The following is a 26,559-nucleotide window of genomic DNA, read 5'->3' as shown; positions in this document are numbered from 1 at the left end:
GATCATGAGGCAGAGAGGGATGAAGGAAGGTGATATAGGGGTAGGTGGGAGACAGAAGAAACAAAGAGAGAAAGACAGACAAAAACAAAGAAAGAAAAGATGCTTGGTTAAAAATTGTAAAATGAATGTAAAAATGGACGGATGGAGTGAATAGCTGTAACACACAATACGTGACTGAGGTAGTATTGGAGGAGCAACAGATGAGGCAGTGGAGTGTTCAGTAGGGGAAAGCAGCAGGTGTGCAACACACACTGAAGAACTTAAAAAAAGAGAAGACTTTCCACAGCGGAAGCAGGGAAAGCAGCAGACCATGGTGAGACCTTAGTATCTGCACTCACTGAGGGGTGTGAAGACAGCATATTCTCAACTGATATTTTCTTGATATATGATAGATTCTTAAATCATTGCAGCTGATTGGCAACTGGTTCTTGCCATGAAAATGTTTACACTCATGTGGCTTCTAGCTCTGTTTATCAAATGAATGAAAGCATGTCTGTGGAGGGTTTTTACAATAACTGGTTTGAAGAAGTTATGAATGCAGAATCTGTTGGCAATGGGACAAGATTTGTTACTGACAAATCATGTTTTATGTTGCTTTGTTTGCATACAGGTAAACAGTCCGTGTGGTGAGCAAATGTCTATATCCGTTTGGATTCCAGAGGCTAAATCGTCATCAGACAGACAGCCAGGTTTAGAGATTGACAATGAGCATAAAGTAACATATTCAAAACACTGCACACTCTTTCTGTTATACATTTTCTCATGGGTGTAGTTTAAGTGCTGTAAGAGGGTCAGTGTCCTTAGCTTGTTAGTGAACTTGAGGTGAATAGAAACTATTTTGTATAATTTATGGGCAACAAGTGCCCACTTTGTCTTTAAGAAGCTTTTGACATGAATTACCATCAACAAGCTTTGCATTTCTGCTAAATAACCAACTTCCTGAAGGTCATCTGAATGAATCACCATAACTCATCAACATTGTCTGTGAATCACAATGTCCGTCACCTTCTAAACACAGTCTATATATAGTTGACCAAGAGAGACCCTTGCCCAGAGTGAATCTCAGTCCTGCTTGCCTCAGTTTACTCTGCTACATTACACCAACCACAGATAAGAGAGTGATGTCCAACTAGCAAAAGAAAGGACAACACAAACACAGACACACGTTCAGTAACGCCTTATAAAAGTACAACACAATAAGACACAGGAAAGACAATAGACCAGCATCATCAATAATTACCACAATGTACCACTTCCCCTTTTTTCTTCCATCAATTTTCACAACTCCTAGTTTTGTCAGTGGTGAAGCAACTTCCTCTGCAGGCAGCCCAGGGAAAGAACAAAAACTGTTTCACACCACATTTCTTAGGACTGAGGAGTGAAATTGAATTTAATATGTCTAAAAAGAAGTAAATGTTGTCTAATCTTGTCTACTAATTGTGTCTAACTAAACTGGTAAACATTTCTGCTACATGCACAGATCATATATGCACACACAGAATATTCACGCTCAGATTATGAGATATATACATTAAGCCAACCTGTTGTAGCGCAGGTATAATACTAGTAACTTATCAACTAGTATAACAGCACCCCAGACACAAAGGATCTCTAAAAACTCACTTTAACACAATGCATTTAGGCATTTAAGCATACATTAGAGAACTGTTGTATTTGATGTAGTAACCTTCATTGTCCCCTCAACAGACTGCCGCACATTAGCACCAAAACTCTGACATTTTGCCTCCACTTAACTGCACATAACGAATCATTACATAAATTATGCAGTGATGACTCTGAATCCTATTTCTATTTTTGAAAGGTCAAACTGCAATATATAATAAGTGTCAGTTTACTGTCAACAGCAATTTAACCAACACTTCTGCTGCTGCTACTACTGCATCTGTTGAGCTTTAAAAGAACTGTACTGTATGTCACTAAAAACACTTTAAAAAACTGTTCAAATTTCCTTGATTTCATTTTCGATTCAACAACAGCAGGACTGTAGCTCAAATTGACAGCACTATATCCAACTGCCAAGCAATGACAAACACTGTCATACACACTGATTAAAATGATTGAACTTTGATTCTTACCAACAACTCTCCAGCTATCCCAAAGACAACATACTGTATCCAAGTGGAAATCTGCTCCTCCACGTGTTGATGCACGCACTTACTGGCACTGACAGTTTGCGTGTTGAGCCTGCCGAACTACAGCCTACATACGCTCAGTTCACTGGTTGTGACGCCACTCCTCCCTCCACTGGCCGTTACAGTATGCTGAGTGACAGTCACTATTAGTCACCTTCTTCCCTCTCTCTAACCACCAGCTCAGCTTCCTATTCCTCCTCCTCCCACTCTCCTCCTCTTCCCCTAAATTAGCCTGGAAGCCGTAGTCTGGGGCAACAACAAGGAGAGCCCTGTTGCCAGTAAACTCATCTCTCTCTCTTTTCTAATAAGGAACTCCTCCTACAGTCCAGCCTCTTTCTTAGAGCAGTGTACCGCATATGCATAACACTTACACAAATGCGTGCATACTGACACACAGACCCTGGAGGTAATTCCTTATTTTGACTGCCAGGTCATTGTGTATGTATTTTTTCTGATTTGTGAGGCTGTGAATCAGCATATTTACTTCTTCAATTATACTCCCACACACTGATATGTTGCCCCACACACACACACGAATGCACACACAAACCCGCGTGCTTAGAGAGCAATAAGACTTAATGATAACAAGCCTATGCACAATCATAATGGCAAAAACTAAAAGCCGATTTATTGTAATAGTATGACTTATCATATTCGTGTACTACCTTATCCTGATAAATTGGTTCATTCATTGTGATACATTTTGTTATCATTTTACTGAAAGTCCTGGTCAGTGCATTTTTAAGAGATGGATTAATGAGTGTGAGAAATACAGAGAAACCACATACATATTGAAAAATGTAAACAGGTGTAAACTACAAGATCACGGAATCACAGCAGATAACAAATGACAGACGCAAATGGATCAAAAGAGACGTCACTCAGGCATCACTGATTAGTTGCGACATTGTGTTTGTTGTGTAATAATCACCTACACAATTTCATCAAGTTAAAAAAAAAAATGCTATGACTACATTTCCAATACTACAGTTCATTGTGTCACACATTTTCCCAGCTGCACTATAAATATAATATAGAATATCCTTAAAACACCTTTCTGTAAACACATTACTTGATGAAATGTTACAGACTACAAATCTTACATGCTAAGCTTGTCTATGGATAATATACAGTAAAACAAAAGCACATCCTGTGTAAATGCAAGTGTATGTACACACACACACACACACACACACACACAGCGGTATGCAGGTTATTACCTAATGTATAGTGAATTTACTTCATAACAAGCCCTATCGACTAGTGTGTTCCCATTAAAATAAAAAAGTACACTGTAAGATTTGTTAGTAGCAGAAGTCATACTAGGAATCATTCCTCCTCCACTTCTTGATCATGGACACACTCAAATACACCATTTACTGAAGCAAATCCCACCTAGTTCACTAGAGACAAGACAATGATGACCACTACTTCCTGGTAGGACCCTTAAAAGGAGCCTCCCAGTGGTGAATTCATGCACAATAGTAAAATATTTCCCCTATAGGATATATGGAACCATTGTAACATGAGTAGGTCAGTAATACAGATGATGACATATTATGCTAGTGCAAAAATTATTCAAGTTTCAGTGACCAAAAAATGTGCAAAAATAAACTGTAAATAAGTAATGCCACATGCTGGGTATGTCTATTATATGCAACACATATACACATACACAGACAAAGGGAACAAATTCATCAAAGATCCTCAGAGATGTGCATGGTGTGTGTTATGTTTTGGGACAACGTGCACCGCCCTAACACTTTGTCTCAGACCATCTTTCTTTCATCCCTGTACAGTATGTAACCCAACTATTTGTATCCCTCCATCCACACTCCCCCATCCTGTATCCCTGAATGCAGAAACACAAACATTGGTATCAAAGTGCCACTCAGCTAGTTGTGCCTATCACAACAGAGGAGAACACTGGCCAGCATGGTTCAGCAGTACCCGGCTGACAAGCATCCCTTGTTTGTACACAAAGCACTCAACAGTGGGCCAGCTCCAGTTCTCATACTGCCCGCAGTGTATTTACTGGGTTATTTTGGTCCAGGGGCAGGACCCCTCCAGGCCCTCAGCTTATTGGTTGGGAAAGCTGTGTTCCTGTCAAGTCTGGCCAATCATAAAGCCTATGCGGAGGCGGAGAAATCATTGACCAAGACAGCCTTGTACTCTTTTGACAATGGCCTTTGGAGGAGGCAGGACCCCAACACACACATGTACACACACATACATCCACATGCACGAAACAAGCACACACACCACCCAAGCCCCTCTCTACTTGTCCAATGGCCAAGTTTCCCAACGTTTACTCCCTTGGTCACCATGGTTGCAAAGAGGTTGCAAACAAATACACATATAGACCATCATTGTCACTCTATTGAAAGTGTTGAGCGATTGTTGATTTGTCTAAGTCTAACCCAGCTATACTATACCTAAACCATCTCTCTGTTAAGTAGGACAAACACTGCTGTCAGTAGAGTGGTAGCTAGGGCCAAAGGCAACAGGTCTGCAATTCAACTCTTTAAACTTGAGCTTTGCGTATGACATTTCATCCATACAACACATTTTGTCTGTGTGAGACAGGACATACTCTTGACCTCTCTCAGGTTATCTACTACTACTACTACTACATTATCTTGAAAAAATGGTACCTTTGGAAACAATAAAATCTAAAACAGTTTGTCAAATAAAGTTCTGAGAGTTTAAACAAGATCTTGTAAATATGGATGCAACAGTGAGTCTGGCATAGATTAGAACTTGTTCTCTATTTTAAAAAATTATGTTTTATAAATAAAGCAACACTTCCTCATATGATAGGTGTTACATCACCATATGACCTGAGGTGACCTTGAGTTGTTTGCATGAGTATTACTGCATCTGGGAGACTGCATGTGTAGTTTAATGATACATCATCTGCTGTCTCAGATGACATTACCCAAAATGATGGGTATACATTTTATTTCCATGGATGTTTGTATTGTACCTCCATGATCTGGCCAATTTAGTCATGTTTCGTAATTTACAAATGATTTACAATAGTACATCAAGATCTTCACTAGACGAATTAAACGGGCTGCTATGGCCAGATGTCCAAATCACAATGTACAAAGCCATTAGATTTTCAAAGCACCCCTATTCTATTTGGAGCATATAAATTATCCGTTATTAATACTGATTAAACAAAAGTGGGGATCCATGGGTGTGTTTGTGTGAGACAGAGAGAGTACGTGCAATAACCTACCAACCAGCTTCACAGCATTTCTTTTTGCATGAGTGAGAGTCACCATGTACGGTGAAATGGAATGGAAGGCATTTGGGAGATGAGTTGGGAGATAAGGTACACACACACACATACACACATTATTTTCACTACACCTGTCGCACACCAAAACCTGATCCTTTACTGAACTTTCCTGTCCCCTCTCACTCTAATCATCTCTCTTTAATCAATCAATCATGTTGATTTGTCACATCTAATGATATAGTGAAATGTAATCCTACCAATTATTTCAATGTGTGCATGAAAAAGAGTTAAAATAGAATAAGAGTAGTTATAATTCTATGTGTATGATAGTGGTGGTGGAGTTTTGGGCAGTGACCTAATTTAGGATCCTCATAGCCTGAGGGTCGAAGTTCTTCCTGAGCCTCTCAGTGCTGGCCTGATGTTTCTGGTACCTTCTTCCTGACTGCAGCAGGTATTGAAGATCCTTAATGATTCTTCTATCCTTATCATTACAGTGCCTGCTTGATGCTTTTTCCATACCAGGCAATGATGTTCGATGTCAGGATGCTCTTGATGGTGCAGGAGTAGAAATTCCTCAATATTTGAGGGGATACTAGGATTTTCCTCAGGCATCTGAGGTGAAAGAGTCTATGCCTTTCCTTTCTCACCACTAAGTCAGTGTGCAGCGCCCAGCTCAGGCCCTCAATGCCATGTTTCCCTACATAGAACCATCTTGACACAACTCTACTCACTTTATTTTATTTTCTGCTGCAGATAGTAACCCTTAAATAGGTTTTTGGGGAAGACCGTTGCTTATTGGTCAAATACACACAGTGCAGCTGCTTTGTTTGTCTGTGTATCTGTGTACTGCTTCATTCATAGACAAGACAAGTACTCTAGTATTTATTTAGGATTAGTTTAGGACAAGGACAGGGCATTTCTCTTTGTTTGATAATGTTAAAAGTAAAGTTGGACTTTACTGTTGGCTTCCCAACTAATTTTTAAAGAGATGAGTGAAAAAGAGAGATATTGACTGAGAGCATGAGCGAGCGAGAAAGAAGACCATGCAGCATGGTCGAGCGAGGAGAGGGAGCAGTGTTGGAGAAAGCAAAGCCAGTGAATGAGAGAAATAAAATGCTAGTTAGCTTATGTTCTAAAGAACAAATAAATATCCATCAAACACTCAACAGTTAATTTACTATGGAAATTCATTCATTTTCCACCACAGGACGTTGTGCAAATGATGATTCAAGTGACGATTTTCTCAGAATCAATCAGTGGGCCTGCAGTGTTTTCATGTCAGTTTTCAGTTTCAGCTCTGCTTGCTTGACACCTCAGTGGAGGTGATAACAAAAAAGTACCAAGTAACTGATACTATCCACAACTTTTGTCTGATGAAAACCAAAAAAAAAGACAAGTAGAGCAAAGTCAAGCTGTACCATGCAATGGAAAAGCAGCTCCGGGCACTTAAAGCTGACCACCTTCTCCACCAGGGTACCATTAATAATAAAGTGGGCATTGTTCCTTCCCTGCTTCTTCCCAAAGTCAGCTCCTTCATCTTGCTTATGTTCAAGAGTAGGTTTTTGTCCTGAGACCAGTGGGTCAGGTCTTCTACCTCCTTCAGGTAGGCCATTTCATTCATCTGTGGTCAGCCCCACCACAACCGTATCATCAACATTCTTGATGATGTTGAAGTGGCTACACAGTTGTGTGTGTACAGGGAGTACAGCAAGGGGCACAAAACACAGCCCTGGGGTGCTCCAGTGTTCTGGATGAGGGTAGGGGTGTAATCTGTAATAGTTCTTGGACCTTGCCACATGCCAGGATTACCCTCCTGGAATTGTAATTACAATTTCTTCCTGTAGTCTCCTTTTGCCTCCTTTACTGCTCTTCTAACACTGTAAGCTGCTTCTTTAGAATTATTCATGTTACTGGTCTTAATTTGTAGGAGGCAATGCATGTGATTATGGCATCCCTGGATGGTTCTGGCAATCCAGAACCATCACAAATTAAACCCTACACAGACTAAGTGAATCAATTGATGTCATCAGTGTTGTTAACAGGGGGTTTTGGGAACTTGTTCCAAACTGCATCATGTCGTGCAGACTGCAGGGTGGCCTCTGATTGGCCTGACCATTTCCTGACTTCTCGCATCACTGGGGGCATGTGTTGTATTTTGTTTCCAAACTTTAACCACAGTAAGATGGCTACATGCTCTCTCTTCTTCTGCACTGCAGTGTTTATTCCCCTTGTGGCACAGTCAATATTTTGATCTTGGTCTTAAGAAGGTAATGCTTGACTTCCAGACAGAGAAATAACTCTAGGGAAAATGAGTGAAGATGATGTACACCAGGGAGTACAGCAACAATTGCAAATACAGGAAAAGGCCAAGTGGTAGAAGAGGGTTAGTGGGGTCATTTGCTGTGGTTTTTACAATAACTAATCCTAAACTGTGCAAGGAAAGAAAAACACCTGCAATCTACTGAAAAGTAAGAATTTGTTGATTTTAAATGAAGTTTTAGCTGAATTTGAGTGAAATTGCCGGTAATATGATGTACTTCAGATATAACAATGTTTGAATATGAATGCAGTCGAAAGTAATACCCATCTCAAAAAGCAAGTGTAAAAACATTTGCAGTAAATATTCAAGCTGATTTTAAAAGTGCAAAAGGTTAGATCCTCTTCATCCTTCTCTTTTATTCAGTTAATTTCCACACAAGTGTTATCTAGAATAAATAACAACAAAAAATAATTGGAACCAAATAATATAAAATAGTGATTTTATGAATTCATCAAAGCAACTTGTTAACCTCGGCTGGAAAATTATGGATTAATGTTGGTGAAAAACTAAAACAGGTACAAAATGATGGTATTTTCAGTAAAGACTATCTAAAAGATAGAGATGGGTCTAGAGGCTAGATTCAAGAGTGTCAATAGTGAAGGCAGACAGCAAGATTATGATCTGTATTACCCTTCACCAGAGGAACAGCCTGCTGCCTTAGGTCAAATTACCTGAAGTGATCTGAAGAACACATTTGGGTTGTAAGACATATGATGGGGCCAAGCATATCAGGATCTTATAAACAAACATTAGGTAATAAGAACCTGAAGTAGAGTCTTGTGTGACCCCAAAAGAGCCCCTAGGTCAGGGGGGATATGCAAGACTGTGAGTTGACAGCCAAGCTAGCTTCTCTGTGAGGCTATACATAGATGCAGCAGTGCTTTGAGCTAGATGCTAATGAATGTTAGCAAAGGCAAACTGCAGTTGAGGCTGTTGTAAGTGTCATTAGTTATGTAGGTATTTGGTCATAAAAAAAATTATTGGACACAATACAATTTTGACCTGATGACAGCACAAGATCAAAAGGGGATCACCAAAGTGATTATAATTCAACCCGAGGGGTGCATGAATGTCTGTACCTAATCTCTTGGCAATCCACTGAATAGCTGTCAAGACATTTTACTCCGAACAGCAAACCTCATGGTGATGCTAGAGGAAAAATCACTAACCTCAGGAGGATTCCTCCTGTAGGGACCATGAATACCAATATAAGATGTTGTCTCAATCAGGCCAATTGATGGTGAGATGGTGGACCAACATACATTGCCATCCCTAGACTCCTGCATGGCTAAAAATTGTCCATATTAACTAAAAAGGTGCTGTTTATATGATAGAAGGTAATGTTGTGGTATGGACACCAGCTATATGCTGAGGACAATCAATAAGTCATGGTCTACCTAAACAAAGGCAGACATGATGTTGAAGATGAGTAAAATCGCACAGTCATGCAATGAGTCATCAGTAGGTAATTTAACTTCCTCATAAGATCTGTTTATGTTACATGCAAAGCCCTAAAACCAGACTGGAATGGACCGAAAATTTTGGAGAAACTGAGAGAGAAAAGACTTTCTGTTTTAATTTCTATTGCAGTTAGTCTGAAAGCCACCAACAATAGAAAGAATACTAGGAATGACATTGTGCAAAACCTGTTTACGGAGCCTAGAGGGTGTAATATTGAGGGAGCAGAGTGCACAGTTCATATGAGAAACACTTTCTTGTAAATAAGAAAATATGATCAGTTTAAGTTGGCTTTCAACAGTACCGGTTAAACAGAAAGATCTTGAAAAGGGGGTTAAATATAAGCAGAACAAAACATCTTAGCCTTGAAATCTAATTTCCCTTAATCACATTAGACCTACGTAAACAGAGATTTAGCCATTTGTTATAGTTAACATTTGTATTACAGTCATGACCTTAATATTTGAGGTGGTGTTTATAAATAGGAGGTGCCAACAATCTTTGTAAGGAGATAAAAGTATAACTCTGACATCCACTGAAAAAGCTAAAGTTGCAGAGAGCCACAATCACAAACTATAGCCACTCTCATACTAATAAGCTCATTTTCCAAATGTACACAGCAGAGCAGTATGTGCTTCACAGATGCAGCTGAGATGCATTCTTACAAAAAACAGAGGCGGCGTAAGATTGTCACTACTGTTTATCAGTCAAAAGAGGATATGAGACAGTGGAATGGAGCTAAGAAGAGGAAGTGGAGTCACACATTCAGCACATGCCCTAAAACATCCCACCCACACTTACCTCTGACAGATCATGGGTCATGCTGTCATATATCACATGCCAGGCTGTCACTTCAGTGGTTTTTAAGAAAAGTCCGACTTGGGTGACAAACTTTGTTTGGCCTTTCTGTTTTGTTTTGAACCTGGGAAATCCAAGTTATCATTGAGACAGTTCCTCATACAACACATTTTATTTGTCCAGTCACAAAGCTGGCTAGGTCAGGGGAGATCTGTCCATATGGCAGATGGATGAAGCTGTGTTTACACACACCTGATGTTCTTTCACACTAGAGTACATTCGTTTGAGTGTGGTGTGTGTGTGCTTCAGTTTACCTGAAGAAAATGAACCCATCACCAACATTTACAATTGACATGAGTCCAATGAGGCTGAAGATATGACCACACACACACTTTCCCATACACACAGCACATGTGCTTGCACCAATTTGTGCACTTTGATAAGGTAATTAGTTTGTATGTGTCACACATTCATACACATACATACATACATACATACATACATACATACATAAACACAAGCTAGGCCAAGGAAGGTTACAGTATAGTTAAAGTACGGAATTAGGCCACCTCTTCTGGGATGTTTTAGTGCTTGAAACTTGACTCTGTTTTCCTTTGCTCACCATCTGAGCAGATTGCAGCTGTGCTATTGGAAAGAGTGCAATCAGTCTGTCAGGCACCACTGCTGCTCCACATACTAGCTGGTGACCTGTCACCTTGCTGACAGTGAACTCACAGATCAGTGTGTTTACTGACCTCTGACCTTTCATACTGCGTGCACTCCATAACCCCATTGACTCCTCTAAGTGCCTCTGTCCCATTTTCAATAGCACTTCTGCACTGTAAAAAAATTTGATTCAGAAATCAGAGATGGAGTGAGTAAAGCGCAGGTACAGTAAAGGTACTGTACAAGGACCGCTTGCATTTATTTTCTTCTTACACAACCCATTATAATGTCTAAATTTTAGCTTATCACTCTCTGACGCTATGGTTTGCAGTTAACAGCCAATATATGTAGAGAATTTTTTTTGTTTAGGGCATTCTTTGTAAAACTATATAAACACAACAAGCACCACACACGATACAATTACAAGGAAACAAATTCAATTAAAATGGTTTATTGATGTGGTAGCACTTTAGTGTTAGAGTTAGACCAATAAATAAGCCAGGCTGATAAATCAGCTGATGTTGGCTTATTGCAGATATATCGTCCTTAATGTAATGTACATGTTGACTGATATGTAAAATTGCTGTAAAGAACTAGATTTTAAGTAATTTAGAAACAGTGTCACCTTTACACTGTTTGTCCATCGGGGAGACATGTTTAGTGTTCAACTGTAAAATGTCTAGTCACTCATCATGCATCTTTATCACAATTCTTAAAAAAAAAATCTACTAAAAGGGATCCTTATCATGATTGTTTATGCTAAAACATAACAATCGGCCATAAATTGTTAACAGAATTTTAAAACTCCCAAATATCTATATCTGTATCAGCCTCAAAAATCCAGTATCCATCAGGATAACAGTTACAGCTAAACTGCAGCAGTGCTGCAGCACGGCAGATCAGATCAGGTTAAACAACAGAAATTCTTACATGAATGGATTCACAGAAACGAGGGAGAGGCAGAAGAAAAAAAGAGTGAGAGATAGTGGCAAAATGGTAATTCAGGTTTAACAGTGTGATGACATAACTGTACTCTCTACACTGAACTCACATGCTACAATTCTATATCAAAGTAATGAGAAAAACACACACAGTATGACCCAAATGCACAACAACCCATCCACTGTTACGTATGTAAATGTGTGAATATCCTGTATATGTATGTGCCCAGCCTCACAAATGAATCTGAATCTTTCCACAGACCTGTAGCTGAACACTCTCCCATGCATGTACATGCCCATCTGTGTGTGCTACTGCGCCCGACTCTATAACGGGCATCAACAGTTGAGCGACAAAGAGAAGGTAGCTCTCGTCTGCTTTCGTATCACATTTCTGCCAGTATTGTGTATCAAACCAATATAGAAAAATACCAGTGTTACCAAAATACAAAAACTATCCATGTCGTCAACTGGACCTCAGTGATTCTGTGCAGCTTCCCTGCAAAATTAATTTTACTGGAAATGAATATGCCTAGTGTAGTAGGATAGTTTAACTCTTGATTTTCTATTTCTGCTAAATGACTTCATAAACTGTCATCATAGTGTTTCACAACATGATCACAAACATCAACAGGACATTTCTATGAAATCCACTAAGAATGAAAGCGGTCATGTCCCTAAGCATAAGCTAGAGGAAAAAAACTGCACTCATCCGTTAAAAGCGATCAGAGCAGTTGAAACTTTTCTGTTCTGACCTTTGAACCTTATTGTGTCCTCTGAAGAATACAGATGATGGTACAGATTATCACAGAGACCAGGCACAGAGGTCAAGGGCCAGGGACCAGGGTCCACTGTCAAACACATTATTGGTGTAATGTTGGTTGGTAAGGAGACATGTAGAGTAGTCTACAGGCCTCAGAGGGGATAAAGTTAGATCTTCACTGAAGGTAAAGTTACAAAGACAAAAGCAGTCTGGTCTGTCCTTAAAGCACTGTTTTCATTCACTCTCATATAAGTACAAATCTTTAAATATACACTGACCATGATGTATAATTTGATATGGCAAAAATTATCATGACCATGCTTAATGTATATAAAGATAGATTAATGCACAAATACTACATGTTTATGCTGCAACTTTTGGTCAAACAGTAAAACAAAACACATAGTCCCTTCTAAAATTACAGCCAAATCCAACAGATGTCATTGCATCACTGATATCAGACATAACCAATTCCACCCTCCACTCTACCCGCAGGCACACTAATAATAAACATGGTATGCAAATAAAGCCCACTGCAGAGAGGGGACAAAGAGGACATAAATGGTCAGCGGCGCCTTCATTATTTTAGCGTTCAGCCAACGTACTTGAATAAGCAGCAGAGTATTACAGTCAGAACAGTTTCTAAAGTCACAGCTTATACATAGCAGCATACCCCAAGGCTGAGGTGTTGTTACTGATACTGTCCTGGCTACTGCTTATAAATGGCAAGAGAGGCAGTGCTCAGCAGAGACTCCCAGATGACAATGAAAGGGAGAAAGTTGTGCATTAAAGTTTAACCTATGGGTTCCCACCAAAAAGACAATTAACTTTTTTTTGGAAAATTCAGATTACTATTAATCTAAATGATAAAAAAAAGTTGCAATAAGTGCATCTTATGGCATGCACAGAAAATGCTTTCAGTATTTTGCTCTTTAGTTATATTGAATTGCTTATGCCTTGGTCTGTGTGCAATTGCTCTACTCAGATTTATAACATCATTCAAATGGGTTGTAAATAAAAAATCTTTAGAAATTAAGCTCTATGGATTGTGACTCTTGATCAGTTTGTATGTAAAAGTTTAAGTTTGTAAGCATGCACAATTATCCTACATGTCTAGTGAAAAATACATAGATGTATATTTGGTTATTTTGCAGTGATGTTTTGCAACATTTAATTAAGAACAGTAAGTTTACTTGCATGGACAAAGTGGTTACTGTGACATTATACAATCAGTTAAAAAATCTTAAAACATTGTACGTAAGGCAAGAAATATGCCCTTAAAATTTGAGCTGGTGGTGTTTTAGCAAGAAGCAACATTTCAGTGGCAGTGGTAAAATATCACTTACCCGCTGTGAAGGTCAGACAGAACTAAGTGAGGAGTCAGGTTCAGGAAAAGTGCGTGCCCACTTCTCTCATGCACTCTGTTAATACCAAAACATGTCAGGCACTCTCAGAGGAGAAAAATAAGTCGTACTGAAGGGGGAAACTCTAAAAGTTTGAAGTGTCTCTGTATTTCCACACAATGCTCCGCTACGCACACCCGCCTGTACTTCGGAGGCTAATTTGTTGTCGTTTCAGACCGTCGAGATGTTGTCACAACTCTGAACGTCCGCGGTCACCTGTGCCGCCGCCAATGGCAACGCGCAAATGGGCTTGTGGGAAATGTAGTTTTCTGGTTCCCCGAACACTCGGCGGTATTTTGAGGCGATGACGTGACGCCTGTTGACCGCAGAGTGTTTTAGGAGGTCCTCTAACTATAGCCAAGAGCGACACGATTAGAGGGGAGAGCTGAACCTTTATCGTTTTTACGGTCAGCTACTAAGGTGCCTACCTTTTCACTCGGTTTACTGTGAGGCTGCATTTTACATTGTGATTGGAGAATACTGTTTAAATCTATTATTTTGAGGCCATGACTTGTGATTTTACAGGTCAAGATATTGTGTGTACTTCCTCTTTTAACAGTAGGGACTACACACTGTTGCCTCATTTTTACTTCCCAGATTAACACTTGAATAGGAGGCCTACGTGTATGTTTGTGTTTTTAAGACCATCTAATAAAAGGTGATAATCTGACAGTCTGATATATTTCAGGTTATTGGTAGGCCAGGTGTCGTGCTTTTTTTTGTTTCACGTAGGCCTATACAGCAAGTTCAATGGCACAAATACCATGACAGCAAGACGAGCTTCCATGTTCCTGAATTCAAGTCAGCTAGAAAACTAACTTCACTGGTTAGGTGCATACTGTGTTCGACGCTCAATACCCAGTGTTACCACAAGAGGGAAGCAAAATGTAAGTAATGTTCAATGACAGACAACTGGAGGCATTCAAATGGGCAGTTTCTGTTTTTATTTCAGTGCAGTAATTTCTTATCAGACAAAAAATGACCACCCACTTAAAAAAAAAAATCCACTGCTGCTAATCAAAACATTCAACTGTCTTCTGCTATGGGGTACGGCCATCAACTAACTTTTTGTTTCTACAAGTCTACACTGTGTGTGGTTAATCAAATGAACAGAAATGTCACATGATATCTATATTTGCAAGCAAACAAGGTTAAATTATTCTGACTATGTCTGATAAACACATGGAAATCAATGTCGATGGTACCCCTCTCCCTCCACAACGCTTCATGATCAAGTATGAGATTGCTATGATTCTACTCACATTCAATACACAAAACATAGACCACTGAGTATTTACAGGTGGCAGTAGGGGACATGGCTAACATAATAAACAAAGAAACAATCAAGATGTTTTTAGCCAAGAATCACTTGAAAGAAAAGAAACACTGCCCAATCAGCAGATGAGTGGATGACATCTCAAGTAAATCATCTCTTTGGCCCCTTCAATGTAGAGCAGTATCATTAATATTCACATAATACTAATTGAGTGCTGCCTCAATTAAATGCATTGAAGAAAAACAAAACATGGTTTTAAAAAGATAATACAACTCTGTTGATGCAACATTGTCAAACTTCAAACCAAAGCAAATAAAAATGTGAAATTTTTCAAGTGAGCATAAAACAACCAGGGGATGACAGTAGCCTACAGATGTTCAACCCTGTTAGTCCACAAGTTTCAAACACTTTTCTAGGTAATGTGTCACGTGTAGGTTCAACATACAAGTTTTGTCTGTAGAGGAGGAATGACAAACTCTTAAATCTTTTTATTCAACTGGTGGCTCCAAATGTACTACACACTTCTCTTTCCCATGTGTAGGGCTGGGCAATATATAAATATGTATCACTGTAATAACAACACAGTATTTTATATATTGTGAAATATTATGCATGTTACTAAATCACTGCGTAAAAATTTGACTTAAAATAAATCCAAAACAATATTTAAGTCAGATATCGTACTGAAGGACTTATGCAATGTTTGGAAATGTCAACTAAAACCACTATTAATGGAGTCCAGTGTACAATACATTTACTACACTATTGTATGTGTGCTTCAGATAATGATTTCCTTATCATGACTTTTGTTTTCTGTATTACCCAGCCCTCTCTATGTTTTCAGTAAGTGCTAAAAGGGCAGAGAGTCCAGGGGCCACATGTATAAATGATGTGGACATACAAAAGCCATGTGTGTGTTATTTCCCAAATATATTAATGTAAGGACAATGTGCGGTGTATTTGTAAGAACCTTATAAATACTTTAGACCAGGCATATGCACTTCTCTAAGATATGTGAGGCCAAATTTACACAAATTCTTTTTTCAGTCATTTTTCGACCTGAAAATGTAAATAAGGGTGCATTAATAAACTTGACTAATTTCATTATTTTTAATTTACATTTGAGTTTCCCTGCTTTAATGACCTTTGCAAAGTCGTTTCAATCACTGATCATCTCGTGGATTTTTCCTCTATGTAGTTCAATGAATACAAGGAATTAATGATACAGGCAATATAAATAGCCAAAGGCATGCATAACATGCTTTCCTAATGAGAGCTGTTCTGGCAATGTTGCAATATACAGTAATCTGTCAAATTGCACTTCCTTCTTTGCCCGGCCTTTTAATTAACAGGTCTAATAACTGGTGAATCAAACCATATTACTTCTATGCAAAACTAAGCTACATAAGTCCCCATCCGTGACGATTATGCCATACATAATTTACATCCAGTGCCAATACAGGTAGAACTATGATGTTTTAATAACACAGCAGGAGGTCAGGGTTGGGGATGGGCATGCATTATGACTGATTTTGACACTGAAAATTGGGTTTGTGCCCCATCTTATAGTCAATATTGGCTGGCTGCATTATCCAACATTGAATCAACAAATGTTTCAGTTGCTCATCTTTAACTATTTTAAGCATCACAGATTATTGTTCACAAATGTGAATGTGCAGAAACAGTCAGTGAATGTAATCGAGGATTCTGCAGTCATCCAATATCATATTTGTGTTGAACGAGTGAGATAAAATAACGGCAGGTTTCTTGGTTTGATGTTATGGGTTGTAACATCCGTGATGTAGTAACATCCGTTGGGACAAGACTCTTATGTTTAATGTAAGAACGGATACTGTGGATGCCACCAGTCCATGAGCTTCACACTGTGTACGGGATCCAACACCACCTGAATCCCACCCTGATCCCCTCTCTTCTTTCCCCGCTGGATCGGTGAGTCCTGGAAGACCAGACGTACGCGGTGGTGGCGCATGTCTGTGCTGACGTTGATTGTAAACTATGAGAGAGACAGAGTACTGCCGATTAGAAAAGACGAGAACTGTTACTGCTTATTTTTTCATCAGCCCACCATCAGATCAAAAGATTATTATTGCAGAAAACAACATAGGTCAAGCAGACTATTGGCAAAAACAATCAAAATATAAATACAGTAAATAGCATGTCTAGCACACGTGAGTGGAAAGATTCCGGATGTTTTATAACTTGATTCAACTAAGACTGGCCTTGACTTCCCTTATACTGGGCTTTTTTTAAATGAATAATTTTGTTGATTATCTATTTTCATCAACACACATTTTTTTAAATGCTTGAAGATCTCCAACTGCAACACCAACAAGAAAACCCAGTTATTGCACTAACCAGGGTGAGCGTCATGCCCATAACCACAGGGGTGAAGATGAAGTTGAGTGTGGTGACTTGAAGCACGTAGCAGCCAGAGTCCGGGTTTGTGTGGACATCTTTGTATCGACTGGGCATGAGCAAGGAATTGGCAGTACCATTTTTACTCCATCCCTGTTGGGTAGAGATGACCACAGAAACATAAAAACAAATTAAAATGACAGCAGCAGCCAGAATAAGCCATTACCAAGTTCACTTAACTTATTGTGTAGGACAGTCAAGTTTCTCTAAATTCATAATTTGATTTGACCTTCGATTTCGTTTCAACTTATTTTAACTTTTTTTTTTCCATTGGCAGTTATGCCATTGTTAGACTAGAAGGCAAAGTGTTGCCACACCTGTTACTTCAGGGAGGCAAGACGATTTTTCAGTTCTGTTTCTTCATCATCTTCAACTCCAGCAGTGGTCATGTCATCCAAAGAGTAATGCAGCTGCAAGCTACCAGTAAGCTATATTGTGTCATTTTGGGGGGTTTTCTCCAAATGCGCTCAAGTAGGCGGAGTTAAAAAAATAATGGGAAAATCGTCCAACCTACTTTTGATTTCAAAGGTTGAAATCACACGCTTATTTTGATCAATTTTCAATTTAGAATCAAAGTCATGAAAGCCGTGGTACTGGGATAATATTGGTTTTGAAACAAGCCGTTACCTGCTGTATAAACTTGAAGTTGAACTCCCACATTGCCTCTGGCCGAGTGCCCGACACCTTTTTGACCCAGAACAATAAACACTGCAATAAGAAAAAATTAAGCATTATGTCCACTTCTATGCAACAAAAATGTGAAATCTTCTATTTTAAACTGGAGTGGTTAAATAAAGTTGAGTCTACAAGATTTCAGCCCAACCAAACTTTCCACTACATGCCTGTATCACAAAGAGACTTGATCTTAATTCTGTCCTCTTTGAGTTGCCTGGCTTCACTAAGCCAAACATTGGAAATCCTCAATAACTGTTATTACAAAACTGGTTATCATCAGGCTTGGTTAAGCCTGAGCTTTTCTGTCCAACCATAACTAAGTTCACATGATAGAAGTTGAGTTCTTAAACAAGCTAATTAAATACTAATCAGATATCAGATTAGTCACAGAAATTAAATAAAAACAAAACCTTAACATAATGTAAGTGTGTATGTATGACATTCATTTACCTTGGAGTTGAGCAGGGTTGTGGGTGTAGATTCTGGCAGGACAGGAATTTTGGAGATACGCAAGCTGAACGGCTCATACAAATGGAAAAGGGAGCGAATCACACGGGCCCTTAGAGAGCGCATCCTGTCAATAGACTCAGGCAGTAGACGAACTGGCAGATCAACATCAATCTTGTAATGCCTGAGAAAGAGACAGACAGAAAGAGAAAGAAAGAAAACCTAAATTATACAATATGTCAATTTATTTTTTACTTTCACCCCACATTCAAGACTTTTTCTCCCAACATTGATTAGCTTCATTTTACCAGAAAAGTATCATCTTTATATGCTGTATACAGTATTTCACATTCAAGAAATGTTGAATTATGTTCACATAGTTTAAAAACATGGGAGGGGATTAGTTCAATGACGGCACAGAAACTGGCTGCAACCAGTGGTTATTTTAATCTATCAATTAATCTGATGATTTTTTTAACATGAATCTTTAAACTAAAAACTATCAGAAACTTGCCCAAATGATGCCCATCACAACTTCAGAGCCAAAAATTACATCTTGTTTGTTTGACCAACTTAAAAACCCAAAGATACTCAGTTTAAAGTGATATGTAACAAAGAAGAAACATCAAATTCCCACATTTAAGAGACTGGAACTGGGTAATTTTTTCCACAATTTTCGCTGGAAAAATTCTTGAAACAATAAATTCAAGATAATTGCAACTACTTTGCTGTCAATCAACTCATTGTGTTAGCTCTTAATCAACTAAAACTCAATTAAAATACCTATTGATCACTGCTTTCTTGTTATTTCTAAATTAGGCCTTTGGGCATTACAAGTATTCCTCTTTAATGTTTTTGTAAATGTTGTGTTCTGAATCGATATGTTCACCACTGACAGTGCAGAATAATTAAATAAAATCATCTTACCTTCTGTATAGTCTGGTCCAAAAAACTGCAGTGCAGGTGACCGTCCAGGCACTCCTACAGATTAGCGCAAACCTGCATACATCCTCAGGCCGGATATAGGATGAGAGCACTAACCAGATGTCTACTGGATACTCCGCCCCATCACTGCTGGCTGTGAACACATGTAAACATCACAGTAAATACTTATGTAAGTCCTGTGTCAGTCCTCCGTGTTTCACTAATTTTAGTCCATACCCTTTCGTCTCTTGTTTTTCTTCTTGTGAGCCACCTTAGTTTCATTTTCTTCATCTTCTTCTTCTGGGTCTAGGTCGTCACTGCTGTCTAAAGCGTCTGCTCCGACACTCACTGCAGACGACAAGACCTCTTCAACAGCACCCTGAGATGCTTCCAGGCCACATAGTAATTTTACTGAAACACACAGTGTTAACATGAGCCCAATGACACCGTAATCTCTATTCACTAATTAACTATACATATTATATTGAGGTTATACAACTGTCAAACTATACTTGATAAAAGTTTACCTTCTTTTTCAACTGCATTTGCAATAGCTTTTTTCAACCTCCCCGACTTCACGACGGCTGGATCGGCATCAGCATAATCAGCAACAGTCACTAGAAAAAAGTCAGTTTCTTTAAAACCCGCTATCACCATTATATACTTTATATTTCTCACATGACTTAACGTTTAATTCCACTGCATTTTATGTCTCTTTAATGCTAACATCAGGAATTAACTCTAAACAAGTGGCCATAGCTCCACACACTTAATGTTATTAAGCGTAACATTTCAGTCAAATAATTCATATTCGTACCTTGTAAACTTTGTGTAAAAATGTTTATTACCCCACTGTTGACTGCTAACAGTGGGCTTGCTAGCTTGTTAGCTAATGTAAACGTTAATGTACACCTACCTGATTCCGAACAAACGTCTCCGGCCTTAAATTTCAGCCGTTTTCGGTTCCCTTTCTTGGGCATGTCGACACTAATGATTTGTGGACCCTTAATGGGGCTGTGAGTCCTGCCATGTCTCCGTGGCAAGCTGAGGTAGAGAGAAAGAAAGAAAAATGAGAGAGAAATTGAAAATTGTTCCGCCAGGATCTTCAGCCATCATGGAATGACGTATCGTTGCAAGTATCGCGAGAGTATCGTAGTCGCAGTTGTAGTTTTTCAGTCAGCTGGGGCACGCTGCCATCTGTTGGATCGTGTGAGTGATTCCACAATTTCTGATAACTTTTTAATAAACTTTTATATAACTTTCGGAAATGACATTAACATAAAATTAAATGGACCAACATATAAGCAGCTTTATTCTGCTTCTATATGATATCCAGCTGTGTGGCTCTTTAGTTAAACTGCAAAATAATTACGCAGCAAAGACCTTTTTCTGGTGTTATTGGAGAGTTTTCTGATGTTTTGGAGAGGTACTGTGTGGATAGATAATCTTATTTTAGCACTATAGTGCTATACCTACTACCTTCCTTACCACATGTGATAAAAGAACACTGCTCCCAGTATGCAGGTCTACTTGTGGTTCCTATCTCTAAAAGCAGAATGGGAGGCAGAGCCTTCAGTTAACATGGTCCTCTCCTGTGATGCCATCTTTTAGATTCGGATCGGAGGGCAGACACCCTTTCATGTTTAAGAGTATAGGTTTAAACCTTTCCTTTTTGATAAAGTGTATAGGGTCGGCCAGCCTTGTCCTGGGCCAGCTCCTAGTTTATGACGACTCCTGTCCTGGACTTACTATTTTCAATGTTGATTTAAAAGCTGTTCATCTGTGTTGGTTTAAATGTACAGACACAGACATTACTGAGCAAAATAAGAGATACTGTAACAACAACAACAACAACCATCTGTCAAAGATGAAAGACACTGTCCAGAAATAATAATTTCGGGCAATTTTATCAGCCCCAAGAGTCATACTATTGAAAAGAACCACTCAGCTGTGTTCAGCGAACTATAGGTATTACAGCACATATATTTTAACAATGCTGCAGGCCACCACAGCTACCCAGTGTGACTGCTGACAACATTGTTGTCAAGACCTTGAACACTCAACTACACAGAGTCACATCTCTCTTAGGGCTAATTCCCAAGAAAGTAAAGCAAAATTAGTTTTCAGAAAAATCTGTTGCAGTTCAAAGAAGACCAAAAAAAGCAGAGCTGATGCTTCAATCTCTGGTCATGAGAAATGACTCAATTAAGCAATCAGCAAAGCGACTGTCTCATCTCCTCTGACTTCAAAGATGGGTCAGAGGAAATGTCAAGAGAAATTTCTGCTCATTTGTGGCCAGAGCTCCCATCAAGCCCTTTATTGTCTGCATCTTAGGTGGCTCCAATGCTGTGTAATATATCAAGAGCACTATTCATGTTCATGTTCAACAAGTTTTCTCTTAATAACACAAATGTTCCCCCTACATAGCAAGAGAGCTTGTACTAATAACAACTCTCATTTTAAACCAGACAGACACAGTGAATGAAGAAAAGAGAATTGTTTATTATAACAGATGATATAGTGATAATTAAGTCTTGTAAAGAAAGTCTTCGGCACCTTAGGCTCTATGGGAAGATTTTTGTGATTGAGGGGCATCAGCTCTGAGCAGCAGTATGATGATTCCCTTCCAGGAGTCCAGACACTAGTGATGGTGGTGGCTGATGACTTCTGCAGAGACTGATAAGCTGATGATGTATATGAAGTGATGAAGCTGCACAGACTAGAGACAGAGAGAGTGAGAGCGACAGATAACTATATTTAAAAAGACATCAGCAAGGTGATAAGCTAACAATGTATGTATGTCACCGTGCTATTGGATAGATATGAACAGCTGATACTCAACAGACAGCCACAGACAATAACAGCAAGAGTAACTGAGAGTGAGTATGCAGGATGGATGGGAAATATGACTATGGCCTATGCATGCAAAAGAGTCTTCCTAACTGAACTTTAGCTAAAGCTTAATTTTATAATCCAACCTACAACTGCCCAAAGTCATTTACATTAAAACCAAATCCCACTGCCCTTCAGTAACTTGGCCTAAAAGTTATCTAGCCTCTCTAACCTCATACTAACACAAAACCGTTTCTGTCCTTTTACTAACACAACCTTTTCCAAGTTAAGAAAATGTAATGTCAATTATTTATAATAATTGTTCATTTGCAACTTCAAACACCTTAAAAACTATGAGTTATTTTAAAGTGCACTAAAACACAGTGCAGCTGAATAGAATAGTTCAAATCAGAAATAACTTCATCACATCAGTTTTATACAAAAACAAAATGTAGCAATTTAATTTACTTGTCTCAAAACAAATGATTTTGTGTTGAAAACTGCAAGTGAAGGTCAGAAGTGGTTTGAGTTTTAAATATTAAAGCTGGTTTGAAACACAAAAACAGAAGAAAAAGTCTGTCACAGATCTCTTTATTAATCTAATCCAACCACTAGATGGCAACAAATAACCATCACTGTTTTTGCTAACTCATATGTTCTTTGTAGATTGTGGACTGATGTGTCTGATCAGATAGCTACACACAGGTAGAGCTGCAACAATGAATTGATGGAAGAGAAGTTTTGATCATTGAAGAGAGTCAGAAGTGTGAATGTTCCATAGGCGGGGGGCAGAAGGTGTGTAGATGTGAATAAATTCAGACAGATATGATGGTGCTTGGTTGTGAAGGATCTTGAACGTGAGGAGTAGAATCTTAAAGTCAATGCAGGATTTGATAGGGAGCCAATGAAGTTGCTGCAGGGCAGGAGTGATGTGTTCAATAGAGGAAGTTCTGGTTATGAGCGGCTGCATTCTGTACCAGTTGGAGCTTTTGAAGAGATTTCCATGGAAGACCAAAGAGGAGAGAGTTACAGTAGTCCAGACGGGATGTGATATGGGTATTTTGGAGCATTCCGCAAGAATGACTTTAACTCCAGTGCACAGAACCATTTTTGATGATGATTTTGCTTATTACTGATATATTTTGGCCTAGTCTGTAGCCTACTGTCACTACTGGTGAATAAATTAATAAATTAAACTCATACCTCATTTACTGTATGTGGGAAATTCTTCTTCTATAAACTAGAAGTCACTTGTGTGTTGTCCAAGGAAAGAAGGGTTTTATATATTGCAGTGACACCTGTTTATGTTTTTGGAATAATAATTGTCATAATTATTGTAAAGTAATGTGTCAAAGCCACAGAGGTATCACAAAAAGTCATCATTAATAATTTAAGAGCCCCCTAAACCCCTAACTTTAAAATAATAAATTAGCCACATTTAAAATAAAACAGGGGTAGGAGAAGACATTTTCAATATTTAGTTGCAGTCCATGAAAGTAAAGACACTTTACACGTAACCCTAACCCTTTAGTCCCATTAGGGTGAGCAGTTATTTTTTGATTAACTGCTCTTTTTGTTAATTTGTTTATTTGATGATGAGAGCAAAAGTCCTAATGCAACACATACCACAATAAAAAAGGCAGAGCAGGTGTGTTGCAGCTCTTGATCAGTGGTACGTGGTGTGGTTGAAGACATTTTTAAAAGCACTGCGTAGTCAAAACTGTAACTACACTGTACAAAGAGACGCCTGTTTCGCAGCCTTTTATAATAGGCTATTACAAATATTTATCATCCATTTTTCAATGTCCTGAAGGGTGCGCTGTATATCTAAGTGCAGCCTCTACAATCTGCCACTGGCTTGATGAGGATCGTCACTACTTGAGCGCGCATCACGCTTCAGGAGCTGCCAGGTCAAGAACGTGCTCAGTGGTGCTGATGTGAAAAGTGAATTAATTACATTTCACCAATTAAGGGTCAACTCTGTACTAGCAATTGTAACATGACATTAGTGGAGAATTTCGATTATACCTAGATGACATGAATGACCGTCCAGTTCATTTCAATCCTCTGTTTTCATGCGTTTATGGTGCAAAACGCTTATAGGCTGAACGCTGGGAGTTGGTCTCTTATTATTTCCAGAGCTGTATCCTGATAGTGACAACTGCAGATTCCCTTGTGTGTGTGTGTGTGTGTGTGTGTGTGTGTGTGTGTGTGTGTGTGTGTGTGTGTGTGTGTGTGTTTGTGTGTCACAGCGTCTGCGTGTGTGTATGTGGGAGGAGGAGGAGTGAGCGTCGGTTCGGTGGCGGTGTGGCGAGATGGAAGCGGAGAAGGTGGATGCAGATAAAATAAGACTCGCTCTCACTGTGCCCGATTACAGGACGTAGATTTAAACGTCTCCTCTCGGATATGTTTCGTATTTTTTTATTCTCCTGCTGCCAATGTGCTACGATCTCCGTCGTGCTCGCGGGCACCACCCCTCCAAACGTCCCCGTCTATCTCTGAGCTGTCAATCATATCACGCCGGGATTTCTACATGTGAGTGCATGGCGCGCCGGGCAGGGCGGATCTGCTCACTGGGTGACAAAACGCCGGTTAATAAGGATGAAAGGTCAACCATCATCTCATCATTTCAATCACTCTGATTAGGTAAGGCGATATAAAGCTTAAGATTTTATGCACGGGGAATTTAATGCAATATGGGAATAAGGCGATACATACGATTGCACAGGCTCTCCGTTGCTACTGGGCGTTAATAGGCCCTCTTATCAGTTATTATAAGTCTGTTTATCAGGCTTGTAACCCATATTATTTCCTCTCTTTATCCCGACAGCGACACTGTCCTATAGCGCTGCCCAGACCACAGAGCAGGAAAGATGATGTGCGAGGTGATGCCGACCATCAACGAGGGAGACTCTGCTGGTCCTCCGAGAGGAACCAGCAGCGTCCCGAATGGTTCGGACCAGGAGGCCAACTTCGAGCAGCTGATGGTCAACATGCTGGACGAGAGGGACAAGCTGCTGGAGTCCCTCAGGGAGACTCAGGAGACCCTCATCCATTCTCAGACCAAGCTGCAGGGGGCGCTGCATGAGAGGGACGTGCTCCAGCGGCAGATCAACGCTGCACTGCCTCAGGTGAGGAGCAGCCGGTCTGTTGAGGGGGAGGGTCGTGCTGTGGGGCCAGATGGATAAAAATTGTGTTTTAGGGAGCAGCATCGTTTGGTACAATGTGGTAGCCTTCTGAATTGGACAACTGCATGCTGTCAACCAATGTGAGCCGATAGCCTTATGGTGATTGTTAAACTTCAAGGCAGGATGACCAACATGCAAAGAGGGCAACTTACTGGCTGCAGAACTCCAGGGTCCCTGAAAGCTGCAGGCTTACTTGGTGTCCACTAGTTTGACTGTTTTGATTGGGAATATGCACCAATAAAGGACACTAAATGATACTATAAGGGCATTAAGGTGGGTCCTTTTTTATTACCTAATCTGGAAGCCCTGTCATGAGACACACATCTGCAAAACAGTGGCCAGATGTTTTAGCATACAAAAACATACAGATTGCATGGAAAATGGAAAGGTAAATGGGATCCAGCACCTTTTTTTGCCCCAGGGCCAACTGAGCTGTCCATGATGGTTGAATAAATTAAAGGACACTATTCTTTTTCTTTTCTTAGTAACAGGGCCAGTAAAATCACAGCTGGAAATCTCAAGAGCTCATCCTGATAAAACTGAATAGGACTGCTTCATTTGCAAAGAAGGGGCTAGTGCATGTTTTCTTTAGGCTGAGATTTCCTAGGTATACGTCTTTACTTGGGGAACCCCTCTAACACAAGGCCCAGGATATCACCATGAGAAAAAACTATGAAGATGATGGGGGTATACATACTTCAAAGGCTCATAAGTGGCAGCGCGCCAGGAAGGAGGATCTAAATGTCTAGTAGGTAGAAAAGTAACGTAGTAGTCTATGTTGAAAGGTGGATCGAGGGGTTTTTACTCACTTTATGCCAGATGTTGAGAGCCCCGCTGGCCAGAGAAGAGGGCAAAGCCCCCTATCATTATCTGGATTGAAACAGCCTCGCCTCTCTTTGCGGTGACCTGCTTGCCTGTCTGTGCCATTCAGTGGCAAAGTGAGAGATAGGATCTGATGGTGAACTGGGATATATTTGACGAAAGCCTGTGAGTGTGTGCATTTGAGAGAAAGAGAGCTGAATAAGGGCTGCTGCA

The 26,559-nt window shown here is 39.6% G+C and overlaps 3 protein-coding genes across 6 annotated transcripts in view; 1 reads left to right on the top strand and 2 right to left on the bottom strand.

Annotated features, from left to right (window-relative positions):
- Nucleotides 1-13,856, bottom strand: part of tfeb (transcription factor EB) — a 34,537-nt gene extending 20,681 nt beyond the window's left edge. For 3 of the 4 annotated variants that reach the window (XM_053316118.1, XM_053316123.1, XM_053316119.1), the window contains exon 1: nt 13,690-13,856. The gene's annotated coding sequence lies outside the window, so the exon portion shown is untranslated. Of the gene's footprint in view, nt 1-2,096; nt 2,321-13,689 lie in introns of those variants that run through there. The other variant, XM_053316121.1, reaches the window with a different exon arrangement.
- An 815-nt stretch (nt 13,857-14,671) lies between these two features.
- tmem183a (transmembrane protein 183A) lies at nt 14,672-20,597 on the bottom strand. Its single transcript, XM_053315425.1, has 8 exons — nt 20,421-20,597; nt 20,032-20,121; nt 19,742-19,915; nt 19,508-19,658; nt 18,584-18,764; nt 18,086-18,166; nt 17,399-17,551; nt 14,672-17,036 (listed from the first exon to the last, which is right to left on the bottom strand). Exons 1-8 carry the CDS (start codon nt 20,482-20,484, stop codon nt 16,857-16,859), a joined length of 1,074 nt encoding a protein of 357 aa, XP_053171400.1. The 5' UTR covers nt 20,485-20,597; the 3' UTR covers nt 14,672-16,856.
- Nucleotides 20,598-25,209: 4,612 nt separating this feature from the next.
- Nucleotides 25,210-26,559, top strand: part of ppfia4 (PTPRF interacting protein alpha 4) — a 53,806-nt gene continuing 52,456 nt past the window's right edge. The window contains exon 1 of the mRNA XM_053315491.1: nt 25,210-25,467. Coding sequence (XP_053171466.1) covers nt 25,210-25,467 — 258 coding nt within the window. The remainder of the gene's footprint in view (nt 25,468-26,559) is intronic.

The sequence above is a fragment of the Scomber japonicus genome, chromosome 3 (genome assembly GCF_027409825.1).
Source record: "Scomber japonicus isolate fScoJap1 chromosome 3, fScoJap1.pri, whole genome shotgun sequence".
Taxonomy (NCBI): Eukaryota; Metazoa; Chordata; class Actinopteri; order Scombriformes; family Scombridae; genus Scomber; species Scomber japonicus.
This window is presented reverse-complemented; position numbering and strand designations above follow the sequence as displayed.